This window comes from Choristoneura fumiferana, chromosome Z (assembly GCF_025370935.1).
Source record: "Choristoneura fumiferana chromosome Z, NRCan_CFum_1, whole genome shotgun sequence".
NCBI lineage: Eukaryota > Metazoa > Arthropoda > Insecta > Lepidoptera > Tortricidae > Choristoneura > Choristoneura fumiferana.
The window spans coordinates 9142581-9165877 of NC_133472.1; the positions used below are offsets into that span (position 1 = coordinate 9142581).

Consider the following 23297-nt stretch of genomic DNA (forward strand, 5'->3'; position numbering starts at 1 on the left):
AAGTGGATTGACAGAAGCGCCGTGCAGTGAGTCTGTTCAATTTTTAGGTTATATTTCCTTTAAAATAACTTTCCTTCCTAATTAACTCTCTGGTGGTGGTTTAATAAGTACATAATATTGATCTAACTCAATAACCTATCTGTCCGGTTGGCCAAGGGCAAAGTAATGGAGGGGAACGAGGAGCCCCCGGATCCGGGCGGCGGTAGCTCCATGAACTCGATTGAGATGGACACGCAAAATATTTCACGAAAGCGTAGCCTTAGTTTCTTGGAACAATCGCCGTCCGCATCTTCTGAACCGAAAGGGAAAAGGTGATGCAGGGAACGGATGCCGACAATGCATCTATAGCAAACCTTTACAAACACCCTGACTTAGACGAGGACTCCCGCAAATACGGCATTTATGACAGTGGCCCATTTATTGTACACATCTCCCGAGACGCAGAGTCTAGCAACTCGGCCATCTCACTTCAACCTATAAAGGTTGGCCTCGCTTTATTCAGAGATAACATTCAAAATATTAAAAAAGATGGTATAAAGTCCGTAGGCAGAAACCGTGTCTCGGTAGAATTTATGACCGCTGTGGATGCTAATAACATCTTAGAAAACCCCTGTTTGTCCAGAAATAAATATAAAGCCCACATCCCAACATACAATGTTTCCCGTATGGGTTTGATTCGTGGCGTACCAGTCGACTGGTCGATGGAAGAATTTGTTGACGCGACTGACCTTAAAGACGGACATGGCAAAAATCCTCAAAGCCCGACGCCTCCAACGCAAAGTAACCAATGAGGGAGGTCCTCCATCCTGGGTTCCAACTCAAACTGTTGTGGTGACCTTCGAAGGTCAAAAACTTCCTGAGAAAGTCTTTGCTTTCTTTACATCGCTGAAGGTCGAAGTATACGTTCTCCCAACAATCCAATGTCGAAAATGCCTGAGGTTTGGCCACATTCAGGCCCAGTGCCGCTCCGATGCTCGCTGTTTCAAGTGTGCACAAAAACACCCTGGTGAAGGATGCAACATCGCTCCTGAGCAAGTGACTTGCCTCTACTGTTCAGGCCATCATTACGCGACAGACCAACGCTGCCCGGAATATTGTAGACAAAAGTCCATCAAATTGGCAATGTCAGAGCACAGCATCTCTTATCAAGAAGCTTCCTCTCGCTTCCCTGCCGTACGCCGCCCTTACGCGGACGTGGCCAAGGTTATGTTTGACCCAGACCCTAGTCCTCCCCGGCAATCACCCCTCTGGTCCCCTCCCTTCCCTCCCCAATCGCCCATCTCGACTTCATACCGTAAGACGGTCAGCCGTAAAGCTAGATCAAGAACCCCCTGTCTCCCGGATATGATCGACAAGCCCATAAAATATCGTTTCGACCCCACAATCTCAACTTCCAAATGGTTATGCCCTATCGTCACGACGGACGCCAGTTGAGACGCCCAATGATGACCTTATGGAACTGTTATTCAAACTTCTTACAAATATAATCGCTAAATGGAGCGATTGTTTACCGCCCGACGTTGCCCCCTTAATGATTTCACTTGCCGAGATGCTATCCTTCTCCAATGGCCCCCCAGGCCAATTTCCTTCAGTGGAATTGCCGTAGCCTTATCCAAAAAACCTGATTTGGTCAGAATCGTCAACGAGCACTCCATTTCTGTAGCGGCCATCTCGGAGACATGGTTGAGACCGGACTCCCGCTTCAGGATCCGGGATTCTCATGCCTCCGGGAGGACCGCGGTGATGGTCGTGCTGGTTGTGCGTTGTTGATCAGAAGAGATTACTCTTTCTCCCAAATACCCCTCCCTCCTCATTCACATGACATTAACGCAGTTGCGGCTAATGTCATGGGAATCAACTTTGTATCCATCTATATCCCACATCCTAATATAAATTTAATACCCGATCTTTCCACCATCCTGTTCTCGGTCCCTCCCCCTCTCCTCATCCTAGGGGATTTCAACAGTCACAACACGTCTTGGGTTCTTCGCACTCAGACGCATTTTCCGCTTTCCTCTTGGACCTATTTGATGACATAAATGTCTCAGTTATTAACGACGGCTCTCCCACTCACCGGGTATACCCCGGACAAAATCCCAACTCAGTTCTGGATTTGTCTGCTTGCTCTCCCAACCTCTCATGTCTTCTATCCTATCAGGTACTGAGACAATCACACGGAAGTGATCATTTCCCTATTATCATTTCCCAACCATCCTCTGTTCAGCCTTCCCCCGCCCCCCAACCCCTCCTTAAATACAGATTGGATAAAGCAGATTGGCCAAACTTCTCTTTTTATGTAGAAAAAAGGCTAAAAGAGCTCGACTCCAACCTGTTAAACCCCCTTGAACTCTACAACCACTTCCAATCCGTTCTGATAGAAGCTGCAGATAAATTCATCCCAAAGAAAAAAATGGCTAGTAGCAAGATCCCTTCCCCTCCTTGGTGGGATGCGGAATGCACGGCGGCGATAAAAGAAAGAAAGAACGCCGAACGTAAATACAATGATTCCGGTCTTTCTGAAGATTTTATTGACTTCCAAAAAATCTCTGCTCGCACTAAACGTCTCCTAAAAAAAGCGAAGAAGAAAGGATGGAAGGGATTTTGTGAAAGTCTCAATCCAAGAACGCCCCCATCGCGGGTATGGAAAAGTATTAAAAATTCAGAGGCTCCTTCGATCCCGATCGACCATCCCCCCATAATCCCCCTTCCTGGTTGGCAGAGTTCGCAGACAAATTAGCCCCTCCATCAGTTCCTGAGGAATCCTGCATAGACCCATCTCCTCCCTCTAGCGGGCTAGGCCCTCTCGACAGCCCCTTCACATTCTATGAACTTGAGTTAGCACTTGACGGCCTCCGTAACAGTTCACCAGGAGAAGACGGCATACCGTATATCTTCATCCGTAAACTAAGTCGCTTTGCAAAAGACCACCTCCTAAATCTATTTAATCTGTTTTTTGTGTCTGGTGAAATCCCCGAGGCATGGAAGACCCAAATTGTAATCCCAATCCTCAAATCATGTAAAAACCCACAAGAAGCAAACTCCTATCGCCCAATTGCCCTTTCCGCGACAATAGGCAAAATATTGGAGCATTTAGTTAAAAATAGGTTGGAGTGGTTTGTAGAAAAAAATAATTTACTCGCCAACACACAATTTGGATTCCGTAAGGGGAAAAGTACCATAGACAACCTAAGCATACTGACTTCAGACATTAGACTAGCCCTCTCCAAAAACACCATGTTGTAGGGTGCTTCTTGGATGTCTCTGCTGCCTATGACAATGTCCTTCTTCCTATGCTCAGAGCAAAAATGCTTCAGCTGAGTATTCCTGTGAGGATAGTACATTTTATCTGCAAGTTGTTTATGGGAAGAATAATTAAAATCCGAACTGGCAATAGCTTCTACACTCCTCTTACCCTATGGCAGGGACTCCCCCAAGGCTCAGTACTCTCCCCCTCCTTTATAATTTATATACGTATGATATTGAACAATCTGTCTCCCCCTTCTGTAATATACTCCAATATGCAGATGATTTAGCGTTATACACCGTTACACAGTCGTTTGATGAGGCTTCTTCAAAATTAAATGAGGCACTCAGATATCTAAAGGTCTGGCTAGATGATCATGGGCTATCTTTGTCACCATCCAAAAGCTGTACTGTAACTTTCTCGCGTAACAGATCCATCCCGAACATAGATATTAACTATGAGTATGAGGTTATTCCCTGCAAGGACTCTGTTAAATTCCTTGGTGTTTTTCTGGATTCCAAAATGACTGGTGTACCCCATTTGGAGCACATAACCGGAAAATGCGAAAGGGCATTAATGTTCTCCGGGCTCTTTCTGGAGTCTGGTGGGGCGCTCACCCATACTGCCAAAAACTGTTATATAATGCAATAATCCGTAGCCAGATCGACTATGCTTCACTCGTAGTGGAACCCTGCAATAAAAATGCACTTAAAAAATTGGACCTGATACAAGCTAAGTGTCTACGTATTGCTCTGGGAGCAATGAAATCCTCACCCAAAATGCCATGCAGGTAGAATGCTTAGATCCTCCTCTCTCCCTCCGCAGACAGTACTTAGCAGACCGTTTCCTTTTTAGGCATGTTCCGTATCCAACCATCCTCTTATACCCCGACTAGAGGCTCTCTCCCTGGAAGTGTCTGAAAACATATATTGGACACATAAGGAAACGCCAAGATACATTGTGTCGTATTCCAAATTAAAAAACTCTCGTCCCCGCTATATACCACCTACATGAACCCCATATTTGAGGCCGATTATGAGTCTTTGATATATTCTCCAAAAGTTATCCTTGATTTTGGCATTGACAAGGATAGTCCCAGAGGCCAACAACATATTTATAATAAAAAGTAGAAAAATGGCAGGATTGGCTACAAATCTTCACAGATGCCTCTAAAATTGATCCCAATGGCTTTGTAGGTTCAGCAGTATGGATTCCCAAAGACCAAATTATTTTTTACTCAAAAAGCGCCCAGCCCAGCATCTGTTTTCACTTGTAAATCCATTAAGCAATATTGGAGTGCTATTAAATTCTCAGGAATGACAAATAGCGTTCCTAAAATCTTGCATGGTTTCTGATGCTAAAAGCTATCTACAACAATAGTAGGAAATCTTTTAAAATGAAAACTAAACTCCCATCATTTTGAAAATTAAAGAGGCTTAAACCGATGTGAAAAAAAAACTAGAAGATTACTCTTATATGGATTGCCGGGCCATATCATGGCACTAGTGGGAAATGAAAGAGCGGACATGTGGCAAAAGAATTCACTGAATTGGTGATATTATTATAAGACAATCTTGCAATCGGTTCTAATGATGTCGCTGAACTGATTTAAGGTCTCCTGGCAGAACATGTTTTAATTTCTCTGACACAAATGGCCGACACTACTGGAACATTCAACCATTAATGTCCGGAAACCTTAGTTTTAATCACTTTTGCGCTGCTAGTAAATGGGCAAGATTACTATTGTAACTCCAAGGTCATGTCTAACTCCTTGTTTTTAAAAAAAATTAGAATACATCAAATTCCAAGCTAATCCAACCACTGGAAGTGGGTCTAATGGATTCCAAGATTTTAATTACATGGTAAGTTAAATATAAGCTTGTCATAATAAATGTACTTTCAGAAACAGGTGTTGCGCCCTAGTGAGTTTGTGAGTATTGTTTCTAAACTGATTCTCCTCTTTTAAAAATATTGATGAAATACATGACAGTGCCACCATTGGAGGTTGTTAAACAACTGCAGCATGCTATAGATTTATATATTTTTTACTTCCTCTACTTTATCTCACAGGCAAGTCAATTTTAGAAGTTTTTATTATAATGTCCTGCTCATGTTAATTTTGAATTACCAATATATTTCTTTTAACCTGTTACAGGGACAGCATATTCATTTTCATCTCCAACATTGGTGGGGGAGAAATTGCTTCAACTCTACTTGATCTTTATGCTCAAGGAGTTAGAAGGAACAATGTTGAATTCCACAACTTCGAGCCGATCATTAGAAAAACTGCTTATTACACAGGTATCTATTTATTTCTGTAGTCATCCCAGCTTGAATATGTCCCAGCAGTGGGGCATGTATAGGCCGAGATGATCAACAGAGAGTGGTAAAACAAATCCTTAAGCGCAACATGCACATAGAGCGTGTGCGGCTTGGGTCATTTCCGACGCGTGAGCCGCGTCGTATTCACACAGAGACCGAGTCGGATCGGCGACCGGCCATATTTTCGGTATCAGCACCTCGATATAAACTGCCAAATTCACTTGTATACGGTACGTCTCACGCGGCATCCTTTGACAAGAGGCGGCGGCGCCGTCGGTGCGATGTCGTCCATATACCGCCATGTAAATACGCCCATCGCGGGCCCGCTACCGACCCGCACCTGTCGTCTGTGTGTGTTGGGCTTAATTGTTTTATATTCGCAGGTGGTTTCAAGAAATCGTCCACAATAGCGAACCACCTGATCGACCACTACATCCCTTTCTTGCCGCTTGAGCAACAGCACGTCGAGCAATGCGCACGCGCAGAGCTACGCGCCCACGGGGTTTTTGACCCTTCGGAGGCCATGATGGCGTAAGTTCACTATATTAAACCCTTTTAAAGAGAAAAATGAACTGATCATAGACAACTAGGTGGTTGTGATAAATTGGAATTTCATGATTTGAGTAGCACCCGGTAGTTCCGTGTGTTAAATCTAAAGTTCATTTTAGAATGCAATATTTTAGAGACTAGCCGTCTATCGAGTGATAGCTTTTTTTTTTAATAAAAAGCTGTCAATTACCTATCTTTCCGCAGTTCCACACTAACAGCACACTGTAGGTATGCAATTTTCATTAGCATAGGAACCTGTACAATAGACTCATTTGTTTAAATCATTGATATTTATTGAAAAAAAAAAACATTAGGCGGCGCAGGACCTAAATTTGGCGTGGGCAAGAAAAAATTTACGAGGCCCTATGATGGAACACCACACATTTAAATGACGGATTTTTAAATGTGCATCAAAAAAAAGAACCATTCGAGGCGCGAGGCCCCTTAGACCGCGAGGCCGTGCGCGCTGGCCCACGTTCGCCCACGCCTTGCGTCGCCTCTGTCATCTATACTTACTCTATACTAATATTATAAAGAGGAAAGATTTGGATTTTTGGATGTTTGTTACGAATTAACTCAAAAATTACTGGACCGATTTTAACAACTCTTTCACTATTAGAATGCTAAATTCTTGCTAAATTATTCCAAAGTGCCATAGGCTATAATATTTATTACCAGAAAAAATTAGGGTTCCGTACTAAAACTTCAATAGTGTGCCTCAAAATGTAAAAAAGTTGCCATAAAATACGTTTCATCGCATGCGCTGTGGAAACTTTTGATGATAGAACAAGAAAATGTTCTACAATATTAAAGAATCTATCAGTATCTACAAAAAACTTCGCGATACTATATGACCAACTATTGTAGATATGTCACTACAACTACTTATATGCCGACTAAAATCAGACCATGTTCTCCAGTCCATACCTTTGTATTAATCCTTTTCAAAATACTTAAACAGTTTCATATTCAAGATGGTTTCAATACCTGTAGATTACTTTTTGAATTCTTCAAATCGGACAAGAGATTCAAAAGATATTATCATTTTAAAAATATCAATCTAACCAAAAAATGCATTAACTACCTTACGTTGACGTACGTACGTTACGTTACGTTGGGTGTTGTTTTTGAAAAATGGCGCTGCAAAATGTGTGTGAAGTGCCCTCGATTAGAGACCTTCTTAGAGCTCTGTGCTGTGCCGAAAGGGTAATAAAAACGGGACCCTATTACTAAGACTCCACTGTCTGTCTGTCTGTCACTAGGCTGTATCTCATGAACCGTCTAGAGTTGAAATTTTCACAGATGATGTATTTCTGTTGCCGCTCTATAACAACAAATACTTAAAACAGAATAAAATAAATATTTCAGGGGTGCTCTTTACGGCAACAGGTAGTTGCTTGAAATATTCACAGAATATTAATTTGTGTTTTAATTCACTTTAAAAATAAACAATTAAATTAAAATAGAATAAATATTTAAGGGGGTCCCGTACGGCAAACGTGTTTTTTTTGTCCATTTTTGCTAATGTCTAATGTTGTACAGGTACGGAAGTCCGACCCGCACTTGGCCGGGTTTTTTTTATTTTGGCCGTGCGAAGCCGGGGCGGGTCGCTAGTTAGATATAAATTGAAATAATTTTATCGTGCCAAACCTGATCTTTACAGTAGGTAAAGGTTTCATTTTATATTTCACAGGGATGCGATGACGGTGATAACATACGGACCGACCGAGGAGCAACCGATATTCGCTAACAACGGCTGCAAAAGATTCACTAAACACATTCCCTATATTGTACAAAAATACAAGGCGAAAGCACCCAACAGTGAATTGTAAATACGAATGCTTTCCTCCTGCCACGAGGATTAATGTGATAATTTAAGAAATCGTGTTTAAGTGGAAATATGTTCCAATCTTCTATGTACCTTATTAACACTGTTAAGTTAGTTGTTAACATAAACCATTGTCTCTTATACAATGGGCACAGCAGAGCTGTCAAGTGTTGTACTATTTAATATTAACGTGCATTGATGCGTACCTATATGATTTCATCACAGTTTTAGATGTTGACGCGCATAATTTACGGGTCCACATGCATTTTCTTATTTATTTATGTGTAACCTTGTCACATTTATTATAAAAATCTCTTCTTGTATCACAAAGTCGCCGGTACCCCCCCTTCTAAATAATAATATGTGACGTAATATAAATATGCCCCTCATTTCAAGTTACTATACCTACCTACATTGTAGAAGTGGATACTATCACGCTTCTCAGCTTTAAATTTTATACATTAGAACATGGGAAGGAACCACAAAATATGTGTACCTATCTTGATAAATTTTTCAAATTTTATTCGAAAATGAATAAAATCGTACTGAATTTGAAATACGAATGGGGCAAACCGGCGTAGTTAATTTTCGCAATCAGTCAAAAAATCGTTTTGTTGCAATTTGAAGATTCAAACTGCCCACTGCATTGAGTCCAGTCTTTCGTTGTGTGTAGACATTGGTATTAACATTGTGAAATCTACATGTAACGCTTGTGCGTAAGTGTGAGCTAGAATTACTCTCGCCATATTACTACGTTATACTCGTACGAAATGCAAAATTCGAACTTCGTATCTTGCCATCCGCTGACGCTAATATTATTTAATACGAGAGTGAGAGGGACGGTACGATACGAACTTCGATTTCTACGACTCTCATGTCTCTTCTCGACTTTTAAGTCTGGGGACGGCGTAAGAGTTAGTTTATGTTATGGAGGTGACCACGCGAGAGGTATTAATTGAAAGGATAAACGCAGCTTTTATGACAATGAAAGCCGAAATGCGGCTAGCTAACGTAACTGTTCAAGTAAGAAAGAGATGTCGGGCGTGCATTAGTAACAGGGGAGAACAGTTAGAAGATAAATATTAACTAGAACACAGTTAAGTATTAAATAAAGTTCAATTTTTCCAACCCTTTATAAAAAAAAACGATCATAAAAATAAAGTTGCTTTACTCGCTGACTCCGAACAATTTCCGCCCTGGCGACGGAGTACCCCCGTAATTCGCTAGAAAGGTCATTCATAACCTAGAAAAGTCATTTAAAGAAAATGAACTACTCAAATGTCTTTTCTTTTTTTAATAATTGATTTTCGAAGTAGGATTTTTTCACACATACAGTATTTTTTTGGAATAAAAATCCTCGTACTGTATCTGAGACTGAATTGTAATAAAAATTATTATTATTAAATTTGAACAAGCATGTATTACCAAGTATTGAATACAAAAAATAATAATTTTACATACATTAATAAAAAAAGATACGATCGTTTAAAGGCGGATTTCGGGAAATTTGAGAAAAACATTAAAAAAATCATATCTCCAAAACCGTGACACTTAGGACCCAAGGTCCAACGGTGAAAAGATAGCAAATAACCCCAATAATATTCCAAAAAAATTTGACGGTCCATGTGCCGAACACCCTGTATATATTTACAACTACACTCAAAAAATTAAGAGGGGCGTGGCTTCGTGAAGGAACAGATTATATACAGACAGAAGGTAAAGAACAATATGTTGTAACAAAATCCTCACTTGACTTAGGCCTTAGGTGTGTGTGAGGGTTGGGGACAGTAGCGAAAAATCTCACTACATATGTAATAGCTAAGGTAAAAAGAAGTTTTTTTGACCGTCATTTTTGATTTATGACTGAATATTAAATTTGAATTTTGCAGCTAGGTTTCCTATTAATATTAGGCTTAAAATATGTGCTAACATTTGTTAGTTTACTTGTCATTAAATCACATGTAAAGGGCTGTAGTACTGTAATTTTTATATGTAGATATCCCATGACCCGCGGTACGGATAAAGTAGTATATACACCGTAATAATCGATAATCCTGTACAATCGATAAGCGTTCCTTGGGGGCTGTTTCACCATCCATTGATTAGTGTTAACTGACGGTTAAATATTGATGCCGTCTCCGTCTATTCAAACAAAACAAATAGAGACGGCATCACATTTAACCGTCAGTTAAAACTGATCAATGGATGGTGAAACAGCCCCTTAGTCTTAAGGCACGGTTGCTTTAGCGACGAAGACTTTGAAACCTGCGTTGACACTGGCCGCGATCAGATGTCGCATTTAGTAATTCTTCATTAATATTTCTTAGTGCGGGTTAACTCTTCAATCTTCATTACTGCTATAAATTCTGTGGAGATGAAATCGTAGGCAAAAACTATTTTTATATAATGTGAATGTAGATTATATTGTGTAAGTTATATTATGTGGATTTTTCGTTGTTGTGGCGTTTTTTTATTAAATGTAACTAACTGCCTAGATAGGTACAGACGGTACAGGTCGATTCAGCTCTCGTGGATCGACCTAGGTATACGTTAATTTTAATAAATACCTAAACACAGTAGATTTTTTTAACGGCAATTAGTAGAAGAGTAGTTTAAATGCTGGAAATAGGAAAATTTACTGAAAGGGTCAATTATAAAAATATGAACTTATTCGAAGTTTCAAAAATATGTACCACAGACACTTATTTCGACGCAATAAGGCTATAGTAGCATATTTTTGAATGGTTCGAATGAATACTTATTTTTGCACTCGACTAAAAAAAACGCCATACTTTTATGGGCTATGACATAAATCGAAAAATCTTTGAATGCGATTTTATATCTTCAGAAAATATAAAAGAACGTTTCCTTTGAGTACATTTTTCTATCTTCAGTATTGAGAGTACTTCCCTTCAGGGCCCTGTTTCTCAAAGCATATTATAATATTAATGTTGTTGTTTTCATAAATTGTATGAAAAAATTAGACAAATCACTAATATCATTAGACATACGTATATGCTTCGAGAAACTGGGCCCAGGTGGCATTAAAAATTCCTTCCTGTATTAATAACGTTTTTATTTGACGGTTGCTCTTGTATTATATTAGTAGCGCCGCCGCAAAGCGGCGTAAAAACTTTATTTGGGTGAGGCAATTCGACGTGATAATTTAAACCTTAACGTTATTGTCATAAGGGATTGAATTATCAGGTCGTGCAGTGTTGTCGTTCGTTCCGCGACGAGAAATACGGGGTCGTACTAAACGCGCCCCTAAATGTATGTTATTAAAATGTCATTTTCTCTGATGCATCTTCTGGCACAATAGCCCGGATAGGTACTACCTAAAGCAAAACAAGAAAAAAGTGGCAAACTTTTTTTTTCTTAATGCCGGGTATGCTCGACATGTTTCGAACACGTGATACGTTAGTGACCCTTGTCTCCTATTTTGATATTTATTTCTGTGTCTGGATGTAGTGAAATCAAATCAGTTATGAAATCATTTTACACGCAGGTTTGCATTCCTTTAAAATATATTTATTTTGTTAATACCTAATTCATTTGTAAAATTGTGACGTTAATAACTGAATAAGGATAAGTAAGATTCAGTTTTTATTTGTAAAAATAAATATAATGTATATTTCAAAAAAGTTTTCATTGAAAATTCTTGATTTCTACATTGTTTTTCTAAAAGAAATCAGTTAGGATGACGTTTAGTGTGAGATGGTTCCATCACGAGTCCGAATTTCATTCGACAATAGTCTATTATTTCTCTTACTTATCTTTGTTTACTGAGCGATTGTGTTGTACATACTTATAAATACTAATTTAATAAATTGAGTTTTTAATTTACAAAACTGGTGATGAAGTTCAAAAAGTTCGATACAATAACACCAATAGGTACCACCTATTTAATGAATAACCTATAACCCAACTAAAAGTTGGAAAACCCCCGACTTTGTCACTTCAAAGTTCAATATCTTAAAACGGCTGAACTGATTTTGATGAAACATGTCTAAGAACCATCGCTAGAAAACCTGCTTTCAAATATCGCATTCAAATCGGTCCACCCGTTTAAGAGCTGACAGACAGACACACAGCGGTCAAACTTATAACACCCCTCTTTTTGCGTCGGGGGTTAAAAATAGTACGAACATTTACAAACTATTGACCATACGGTCAAAACTTTGTTGTAGAACTGAAATTGGGCAATTTTCGTGGACAAAAGAAGTTTCTCCAGTCTGTCATTTGCATGGTTTATTACGGTTAACATTTTTCAACTTTTGAACTCTACCCATAACGGTTTTGTCAGCCATTTTAATAATTCGACAAACAAAATCCCGGACACATCGATCCGCAGCAATACATTGCAGGATGTAGTACTAACTAATTAAAGTGATCAATCAGACGCCGCAATGTAGGTACCTAATGCTTATTGGTAGTTTTTTTCCTTGTGTCTATATTATTTTTCAACAAAGATGTAACGCACAACTGTATCAAGAGGTTGAATAAAACTGTTTTTACCTTGCTTACTTCGTTTTGTTTCTACATCATAATCTGTGCACGGAGGCTATTTCAGAGTAGCCAGTAGGTGAGACAAGAAAACCCCTTCAACCCTCTCCTCCCCGTAGCACAGAATAAAGGCAGTATTCACTTTGATTAGTGCAAGTGCAGGTGATTAGTAGGTGCGAGTGATTAAAATAAAAAAATAAAAAATAATAAGATATGCGTAGTGATGTTAAACCGCTAAACACTAACAACTGTTGTCCAGACGTGTTTAGTGGCAGGCACGCTGCGAGTGAAGGGGAAGGGAGGCGCGCGGGACAAGGCTACTCGCAGTCCACTCGCAAAAAAATAGAACACGTTTCTAATCAGTGTTTTCTCCTAATCACTAAGCACCTGCACTAAATCACTAATCAAAGTGAATACAGGCCTTAGTAATAGTACAAGTCCCGTAGTAAGTTTCAGAGGAGAGTTGGGGATATGCAGCCGGATTTTTTAGCCGGTGCGAGCCCGGCACTGTCTGCGCTCTCTCTTCCTTCATGCGTCCGTAATGAATTTTTCGACTAGCGACTGCACGCCCTCATTTATAAATCACCTCAGACTTCATATAACATTTTAAAACATAAAACCGACTCCAAAAAAATAAATAACGGAAAATGGAACAGACTACAAAACACTTGAAAATATTTTTCTAGGTGTTGCAGCAAAACTAAAAGCCCATGAGCACAGATGCCCGTAGACCTTAGCCAGGCCGGCATAAATTAAACAACGTAGAATTTAGTTTCACAAATATTGTTTATTAAACTTTTAAACCGCTAAAAGGTGGACAAAAAAAAATAAACAATCACAGTTTATATAAAAACAGACCGAAAGTTATGTAAAATATCAACACATTGATAGAACACGCATTGCGAGGCGGAACAGTGAATGGCTAATAAATGTATCAGGAACAGAGAATTTATCAAATTACTGCCGAACAAATATAGTGTCCGAATAAGTCCAGGAAAACGGAAGCGCTTATGAGAAGCCTCGAATTTGAATTTTGAAAAGGTAAAAAATGAGTATTAATACGCAATAGGCATTCAAAACATAAGCAAATGTACCCTTTACGATTAAATCCGGCTGTTATATCCTAGTTAAGTCCAAATTCATGCATGAAAGTAGAAACTAGTTACCTGCCTAAAAAAAATAACATTACTCACTTTGAAGTAAGTTTGAGAAGCCTAACGTATAAAAATTTTGCGCAATCACAAAACTAGGCACCTCACGTACATACTATGGGTTCCATCCTGCTGGGTCGTGGTGAGTCACTGACTTCGAGCTAGTAGGTACCTAGAAAAATATTTTCAAGGGTTTTGTAGTCGGTTCCATTTTCCGTTATTTTTTGATTTTTTGGAGGTGGTTTTACTTTTTTGCTAAAATTCTTTATTTCTCACGTTTTAGTGATTCGTAGCCAAAGAACATCTTACAACGATTCCATTAAGCCCAAACACGGCTTAGGTACGTTGTTTTATAACAGAGTTCCGTTGCCTACCTTCCGGCTTCAGCATCAGATCTGTTCGAAAGAATCATTAACTTAAAGCTCCTTCTTAGTCGCTTATCTAGGTATATTCATGAGCATTACTTAACTTTGACGAGTTCCATTGGTCATCTACGGTCTTCTTCATCAGGTCCAGTTTACCAAATAATACTTTCTGAATGTAAATGCTTATTTCAATGCTAAAAAAGCCAAAATCGCCATAGGTGTACCTATAAAATTTGAGGTTTGCCCTCGATTTCCCTGGGATCCCATCATCAGATCTTGACTTGGTGACAATGGGATCACCTCAGAAGAATACCCTTTTGAATAAAAAAAGAATTTTGAAAATCGGTCCACAATTGACTGAGTAATCGGCGAACATACATGAAAAAAAAACACAAACATTGGAACATAAAACCTCCTCCTTTTTTGAAGTCGGTTAAAAACCAGTATTTAACTACTGTTCTTGTATCACTTTGGATGAAGGATAAACTGTTTCGGAGACAATAGAAAATGCCAAATATGAGTAGTTAATTTAATTAGGAAATCACACAGCAGATATTTGAGCGGAGCTGGGCGAGCGGCGGACGCGAATTAATTAAAGACCGTAATGTATGGCAGTTGGTAGCGGACTGGCGTCCCGGGCCCGCCGCTCGCGTCCGCTGTTACTCGGAATGCTGAGTGTACAATATTATGTGGCAAGGGTGGCCACAAGTACCTAAACAAAAAGCAAGGGCAACTCAACTTAAAAAAATAATAGGTGAGTTATAAAAATATGAGGACTGCTGTTGAACAATATAAATTCTTTGATTGTACCTATACTCCGTTTAATTTAAGATTTGAATTAACGGTCAAATTATAACACGTTTCTCGGTATTTCGAACACAAATTGACTGAAAATACCTACCTACATATACATTTATTAGCGGTATTTATTCTATTTTTACTATAGAAGTTAACACAATTTTATAAAAGTTTCATTGTTTTATTTAAAAACGTGTGCAAATTTTACCGTTAAGTTTCAAATGTTAAAATAAATGGAGTGTGTTCTTCCGCTAAACGTGACTGGGGCAGCCAATATACCTTAATTTTAATGTGTCAGGTAAGGAATAAAAGGAAAGCCAAAGAGTTACAGGAATGCGTTTATGATATTTTTGATTGATTATTTACTTGATTACATTTTAGCAGTATGCTGGTTTAGCACAAGCAGAGGTGGAGGAAGTTGTCTGGATAGCTCATGTGTTCAGAGAGCCACTGCAGTGGGGTGTCTGGCGGGATCAGTATGCCGTGTGCTCTGAATTTGACTGCAACGAAAAAATAAAACGATTGTAAATGTAATGTTGTACCTAATGTAAAAAGATATCCTGAAAACTGGGGAGCAGAAGAAAGAAAAAAAAAACGATATAACAAGGTCTTAATCATTGAACTGAAAACCTCAGACATACCCATTGTCTTTTGCAAATGGCAAAAACGGAACCCTTATAGTTTCGCCATGTCAGTCTGTCTGTCCGTCCGGGGCTTTGCTCAGGGACTATCAATGCTATAACGCTGTAATTTTGCACGAATATACATGTAAACTATGCCGACAAAATGGTACAATAAAAAAAAACAATTTAGAGTACCTCCCATAGACGTAAAGTGGGGGTGATTTTTTTTCTCATCCAACCTTGTAGTATGGGGTATCTTTGGATAGGTCTTTAAAAACTATTAGGGGGTTGCTAAAACGATTTCTCGATTCAGTGATTTGTTTGCAAAATATTCAACTTTAAAGTGCAAATTTTCATTAAAATCGAGCGTCCCCCCCCCCCCTCTAAAATCTAAACCGGTGGGTGGTAAAATTCGAAAAAAATCAGGATGGTAGTAAGTATATCAAACTTACAAGGAAAACTATAACGGTTAAGTTTTCTTGAGAGTTATTAGTAGTTTAAGAGTAAATAGCAGCCTAAGTTATAAAATATACCTAAACTTGGAATATTCCGTACAAAATATGAAATCCTTAGAAAAATATTACTTAATTTTTTCGTAATGGCTACGGAACCCTATTTCGGGCGTGTCCGACACGCTCGTGGCCGGTTTTTTCTTTTAAGTTAGTTTAATAAAGCATACTTACAAATATCTCAATATAAAAAAAACGTATGTTTTGGTTAGTTAGTAATTAATGTAAATCGTCAATTACTGGCCACCTTACACTAAAAATAGAATTATTTTTTAGTACCTACAAGGTGGCTGGTTATTGAAAGGTGGCCAGTAATTGACGATTTACCCTATACTTTGTTTCTAATTTTCTACACTCGTAATTTGTACTTGTCAGTGGCGCTTCGCCGTTTTATGAAGAAAATTAAAATTGTCAGAAAAACGGCCAGCATTAAATTATCTAATTAATCCCACCTAAAACATTTCATGTAAAAACGGCGGCCGTATACATAACATCTAACAGTAGTCTAACATTTGATAGCATGTTGTATGGTTGTGTTGCTCTGAAGATGAGCTCTGATTGAGTTCGAAACGCTTCAGTGTAGTATGTGTGATTTTTGTGTGTTCCTACAGTGTGGAGATGGAGGAACTGCATGAACATGCATATCTTGCATAAACATAGCTATCATAAGGTCGCGGGTGAGCAAATTCTTTAAGTTCATTTCTATGACATGTTATTTTATTTTACTAGTTCTATATACAGACTTATTGCACTCCCTTTATAAGGTGGGAGAGTAAAAGTTTCAGATTTCTTAATTTTTTTATTCTCTGTATGTAAACACAACTTCATGCCAAATTTCAGCTTTCTTGGACATTGGGAAGTACCCTAGATTTTTGATAAGTTAGTGTTTATACGTATTTTGGGTATCAATAAAATCTAAAGTATAAAAATGAGACCAACGAAACTTGGTGTATTTAATAAATAAGTATCCTAACCACATCTTATGCTGTGAATTTGGGCTGTCTAGTGTCAAGTGGGACGACGATATTAGGAGGGTGCGAAAATACGACGAAACGGTGCGAGAAAAGGTAGGTTAAGGGGAAAAGTAGGACGCTTTCTGTTTTTTTGTCTTGGGGGGCGCTACCGTGCTCCTAAATATTAATATGCAATGTCACTAAGATAGGTATTTGATTTTCGTATGTTACGTGTTGAGTAAATTGGGCCAATCAACTATTTTACCGACACTTTGGGCGTCTCCTGCGTTACCAAAATTGTCTCTGGCGTTACCAAAAAATTGTACTTCCAACAAGATATTTCACGGTTTATTAGGTTGAACTTACGTAGGATGGCATGTATTCATGTACACCATCTATTAAATCACAGGAAAAAAATGTTTACTTACAAAAATCTGCAATTGTTTCAAAATTGTCGCGGACAGATTAGTGTCGGTAAAAAAGTTGATTGGCCCAATTAACAAACATTAATGACCTATTTACTCACCGTCTGGCTTATCAGGATACAGTTCTAATATCATTTGCTGGAGTATTTTCCTACTATTATCGTTATTCTTTGGACTGACTAGATGCTGGCTAAAGGTTCCGTCATCAGAATATATTCTTATTGGAATGTGCTTAAAGCCCTCGCTGTCTCCGTGTGATTCCATCAATCTTCTGTTTATGGCCCAGAACTGATCAAACTTGTCTGAAAATAAAATAATAATGCCATAGTAAAAAAAATATCTCAAAATTCCTAAGCATACTACTCTGGAAAAACTACATTTTCTAATTATTTGAATTTAAGATCCATCAAACATACTTACAGTTATAGCTACTTAAACCGTATGCAAATAAATAGTCTGGGTGTCAAACTACTATACCAAATTACACCTAAATCGGTTCAGCAGTTTAAGCCGTAAGCGTAAAGAGGTAACAGACAGACAGAGTTACTTTTGCATTTATAATATTAGTTTTATTAATTGGTTACTAAGTTCTAGATAAGTGCTGGGCAACTGCTTTAATGTCATAAAAAATGAGATCTTTAAGAAAGAATGACCTTTTTTTTAGATTAGAAATGAATTATACTTACATCAAAAACATATTTTCTGAATTATAGAATGTCGCATAAGAATGATGTTTTAGTTCTCTCTTCCCAAAGATAATGCTGTGATGAGATTTTTCAACTCCTTCCCCCTCAATACGTACTTAATATTATATAATAGCAATTGATTTAATCTCAATGTCAATTGTAAATATTTGACTTCTTACCATTCTGCAAGCCAAGCCATAGTTGATTGTGGTCTTTCTTCTGCATGGTTGACATAACCTGCCCCCGGTGTTTGAGTACATCTGCCTCCTTGACAGTAGACATGTAATGGGCTTCAACAATATCTCTGGAATATTAGTAGAAGGTTAGGTAACGGTTTTTACTTTTATCCAAATATTCTGAATCTCATTAATATAATAACTAATAATAATATTTTCACTAAACACTCACTTTTATTAACTTCAACTGTACATGACTAACTAAAAAGAGTAGGATTATAACAAAAATATCAGAAGATACTAAATATGAGCATCTTCTTGAATCTGTTCGATTTTTAAAGCAAACTGAATGGTCTGAGTGATTTTTTATTACTTACAATAATTACAATTTAAACTTATTTAGTTATACATATAATAAAGTTTTTATAAAATTACTATTCTGGTCTCAAAACTCAAGCTTCACAAAGAGGTGTATGTATATTCAAGGACATGAAGTAATTGTATTGTTTTTCAACAGTCATGCATTATAAAATGTCTTTGTTTCATATTCCTCCTGAATGTTTATTCTGTGTGCCAGGAGAGTTTATATTTATTGTAAAAAAATTGCAAGAATTAAAATAATTGAATACTTACTTGTTGGGGCAATGGAGGAGTATAGCTTCAGGAAACTTGGTGAAGTGCACAGTGAGTGTCCATGGCAGCTGTAGGTCATTGCCGCAGAAGAGATCAAACAGGAAACCTATGGGATAGTGCCATTTCAATGGCTGCCCATTGTAGTCTAGCCACATTTCATTATCAGCATTTTCTTGGGATATGTACCTTAGAAAATGTCTCTTCATCTGGAAAATAAAAAATATTAGTAGGCCAGTTTGTTTCAATCAAAATATTTGTTAATGAAAACACACATCTGCAACAAAAAATTTTTGAGGTACATTTATCAAAGTAATATTTTACATGTTGTGCTTTAATGGCTTGTAATAAATTTTCCATTGAAACACCAGATAACAATATTGTGATGAGAGATTAAAATTGTTTTTAGTTTTATTTTGATGTGCATGGTTTTTGGTTACATGCAAAAATCCCAATAAATAATTCATTTATTTATATGGTTTGACAAAGCTAGAAGAGGACTCATAATGGGGAACTATTTATTCCACGAGAATAAAAATAAAAATGCATAGCTCTGTCATAAAGATACAGTAGATCAGATCATTTTTGACGTTATCTATATTTAATTGATATTGTAAACAACTTTTGTGCCTGACTTGAAATACAAAATACGTCTGCATTTCAATTCATTCTGATAGGTACCATGTTTTGGTTACGATACTTATGGTAGAGAAACATGAAGTTATATATTAATAATAAATGAAATAAAAACTTGCCTTATCGGTCACCAAAGGAAAATAACTTAATCTGGGTACCATTACATAGAATGGATCTGGTTGTTGAATTTCCATAATTTCTTCTTGATCTAACTGAAAACAAATAGGTAACTTGCCGTCCCATATCTGGCGTAATACTTCTCTATCGTTAGCCATCAACGTTAACAAAATACGATTTGTTACTTGTAAAATACAAATAATACAACTAGAGTATTATGATATCGACCTAGGATCTCGTAGTCGAAGTCGAATTGTCCAACCAAGTCAGTATCTGTCATTTCTTCTCAGTTGTCAATTTTCAAGACTACTTAGGTATATTTTAAAAACGCCGAAGTATTTGCGGGTTGTCTGTTTTCCTGCCAAATTTCCTGTTACTTGTATTGTTGGTTAACGTTATAGAATATTATCTTAAATAGGAAAAAGGATGTGTCAATACATTTTATTACAATAATTGTGTTTAATCTATGCTCTGTAATGTTGCCAGCCAAGTGATTTTGCCATACATAAGAGGTAAAATGCGTAAGACGAAATTAATGCTTTTGTTTAGTAATCTTAAGTGATAAAACCAGTTCAAAAGAAAAAAATGAAAATGAAACAACGATATCATTACTTACAGTAAAATTTTGAAAATTATGGGATAATATCTTCTTGTAGCGAGTAGCGCCTCGCCTAAACGGCAACGGCAAAACTTGGGCAACACACTCTTTGGGCAACACTTAAAAAAATCCGCCATTGTTCATGTGTTTATTCTCGACACGTGCGACTTTAATTTTAATAACTTTGTTGTTGATATTTCGTTAAGTTGAATTAATAACTGAAAGCTTGAAGTATCTTTCAAAAACGACAAGAAATTTGATAGCAGTAGTTTCAATCACTAAGTACTGACATCGGTGGTTGGCCTTGAACCTAAGACCATTTAGATTTTAGAGTATAACTACGCGTTAAGACCATGGCGGGCAAGAAAAGAAAGTTAACTTCAAAGGATAATGAATTTGAATATGATCCAGTGCCACGGCATTTAGTAACGTCTCACATAAAGAAGCAAGAGAAGCGGTTAATAGTGATACTGGAAGGCGCGCAGTTGGAAACTGTCAAGGTGAGGTTAGTTAGTGAAATAATAATTAATTGCTGGGTTAATACTTAGGATATCAATGGGACGTAGTTATGATAAAATGTTCCAAAGCATTGTCACGTTATTCTTTAATTTCGCTTTTAATGTTACTGACACAAGTTCTAAAATCAAAAAAATAATTGTTGAGGTTAGGAACATTTTAGCATAACTACGTCCTATTGTGTGTTCTTATTTTAACGTGTAACTTTAACATTTACAGGCCGGAAATAGTTTTGAGTTATTGAACTGTGATGATCATGCAAATATTCTGCGGAAGAATGATCGCGAGCCGGGCTCCTGCCGGCCCGATATCACACACCAATCCCTGCTGATGTTAATGGACTCGCCGCTGAACAGAGCAGGACTCTTACAAGTCTATATCCACACAGAGAAAAATGTTTTAATAGAAATAAACCCACAAACAAGGATACCAAGAACATTCAAGAGATTTGCTGGACTAATGGGTGTGTATAAAGTTTTTTGTGTGTTCATATCTACTTATACTTATACCTTGTTCAACATAAAAATTAGAACTTGGCTCTGCAGTTAATAACTTCCTACTGTATATGAGACCCTAGAGTTGTTTTCACAATGAATAAAACCTTTGACTGCTAAGCACTACTTCATATTATACTTAAATACAAGGCATAAATTATGCTAAGAAAGACTTCCAAAAGAATCTCTATCTTAAAATGAATCTGTAGTGGTGTGAAAGTCCATTTGCATTATTTCTTATACTCGCTATGCCTATAACTTCATTCATGTATAATAGAACTCATATAATATGCATTTACATAATATAGGATTATAATTAGAAAACTGGCCAAATGCAACTCAGCAAATGCAACTCTTTGAAAACAAACTGGCTATCCGGGACCTGATTAAGTCAGCCTATTAAAGTTTAACCCTAAAAACTGTCCTGTCTATAAATACTAGCTATGGCCTGCATCTTAGTTTTTACCATCTTGCTTAGCGAAAACTGCATTTTTTCAGTATAAAACGATCCCACATGCTGTCCAGGGTCTGTTTGCCATCTGCATCAGTTTGGCAATTAAAGAATAAGTATGTGGGCGATCTAGCTTTGCTCAGGTTAAACTTGATGATAAACATTTTCACAGAGATAAGACCAAGCTAGATTGATTTGTCATCCCCGAAAACCCCCACATACCAAATTTCATAGAAATCGTTGGAGCGGTTTCTCAGATTCGGAATATTGGATTGATATTGATTTGGATTGATTATACAAGAATTGCTTGTTTAAAGGTATTAGATAGATAGATAAAGGAAAACACAGACACAGTTATGTCACATTCAAAAAAATTAAATATGGATTTGAAATCTTCTGTCCTTTGTTTCTAAAAATAATTAAAAGCATTGCGAAATAAAGCTTTGCAAAGCATATTTTTTTATCAATTAAAACAATGTAGATATTATATGTGTCCATAACTGATAGCATTTCTGTGCCCTGCGAGAGTATCTTTATATTGAGTCTGTGTAGTTTTCTTTTGTATTCTTTGCATTTTATTTGCGTTTGCAGTAGTAGACTGTGACATATACATATACATTACCTATTTGTTTTTATTGTATACATTTGACTATTGTTTTGTGATTTATTTACCTGATTTGTGATTATGAATAATGTATTTTTTCAAAAGGTAATAAATAAATCTATCTTCTATGATTCTATGTTAAAGACATTCAATGTAACTTATATATCAAGAATTGAAAATTTGAATGCTGTTGCAATGCAAAAATGTATTATTTTAGTTTCTTTGAAAATTATTAAACTATTTATAAATAATTGATGATGCTTCGAATGAATGAAAATGAAATTTCAGAAGATCTTTTTTTTAGTATCCATTGGCATGATGATTTCAACAACATGTGTTTCTTTTTCCAGTTCAACTCCTACATAAGTTTGCTATTAGAGCGTCAGACGGGCCAATGAAGCTTCTGAAAGTCATTAAAAATCCAGTGACATCCCACCTTCCTGTTGGTGTCAAGAAAATTACTATGTCATTTAGTTCCAAATCGGTACAGACTTGTAGGGAACTTGTACCTAATGACGAGCCTATAGTCTTGATTGTTGGTGCCATGGCGCATGGAAAAGTGGAGGTAGACTATGCTGAGGATGTGATATCTATCAGTAATTACCCCCTGTCAGCGGCACTGACATGCGCCAAATTGTGCTCAGCATTTGAAGAAGTCTGGGGGGTAGTATGATTGGAAAGTAAACTAATTTCTAACCATGCAGTCTTATTTATTCTGTGTTACAGATGTAAAAACTCCCCATATCACACTATAGCGGTATCAGCTTAAGCCTTAAGCGGATCAAAAATAGCTTTTTGCGACATCGACGGATGCTCAGAGCCGAGCCTATTAGTATCAACGACTTTCGCTCTTACTGCGTGAACTTTCTTTGATTCCGTGTCGATATATGAAAGGAGAGCTACAATTACAGAGTTTAAAACCCGTCGGAGTTTTGTGTGATATAATATATGTAGATATAGTTGGGATCCATATAATTTTTTATATTGATTTATTTAATGTGTCGCACAGACATAGTCATACAGTTTTTTTTAGATATAATTCGATATAAGGCTAATTTTTTGTATACGGCTTTTACGTGTAATTTTAAGAACCTATATTTTCGAATCAACCGAAAT

The 23297-nt window shown here is 37.3% G+C and overlaps 3 protein-coding genes across 3 annotated transcripts; 2 read left to right on the top strand and 1 right to left on the bottom strand.

Moving 5' to 3' along the window:
• Window positions 1-5399: 5399 nt before the first annotated feature.
• Window positions 5400-10713, top strand: LOC141426354 (torsin-1B-like; the record flags this gene model as incomplete). Its single annotated transcript, XM_074085204.1, is given in 3 exon segments — window positions 5400-5545; window positions 5950-6097; window positions 7809-10713. Coding segments are annotated over 3 exon segments (433 nt in total), but the record flags the coding sequence as incomplete, so codon positions are not given.
• Window positions 10714-15087: 4374 nt separating this feature from the next.
• Atg5 (autophagy protein 5) lies at window positions 15088-19764 on the bottom strand. The gene is made up of 5 exons (XM_074102262.1): window positions 19521-19764; window positions 18769-18974; window positions 18139-18263; window positions 17375-17575; window positions 15088-15263 (listed from the first exon to the last, which is right to left on the bottom strand). Exons 1-5 carry the CDS (start codon window positions 19674-19676, stop codon window positions 15157-15159), a joined length of 795 nt encoding a protein of 264 aa, XP_073958363.1. The 5' UTR covers window positions 19677-19764; the 3' UTR covers window positions 15088-15156.
• A 454-nt stretch (window positions 19765-20218) lies between these two features.
• On the top strand, window positions 20219-22880 carry LOC141438407 (ribosomal RNA small subunit methyltransferase NEP1). Its single transcript, XM_074102273.1, has 3 exons — window positions 20219-20616; window positions 20852-21095; window positions 22532-22880. The coding sequence occupies exons 1-3, from the start codon at window positions 20470-20472 to the stop codon at window positions 22852-22854; spliced, it is 714 nt and encodes a 237-aa protein (XP_073958374.1). The 5' UTR covers window positions 20219-20469; the 3' UTR covers window positions 22855-22880.
• The last annotated feature ends 417 nt before the right edge of the window (window positions 22881-23297 follow it).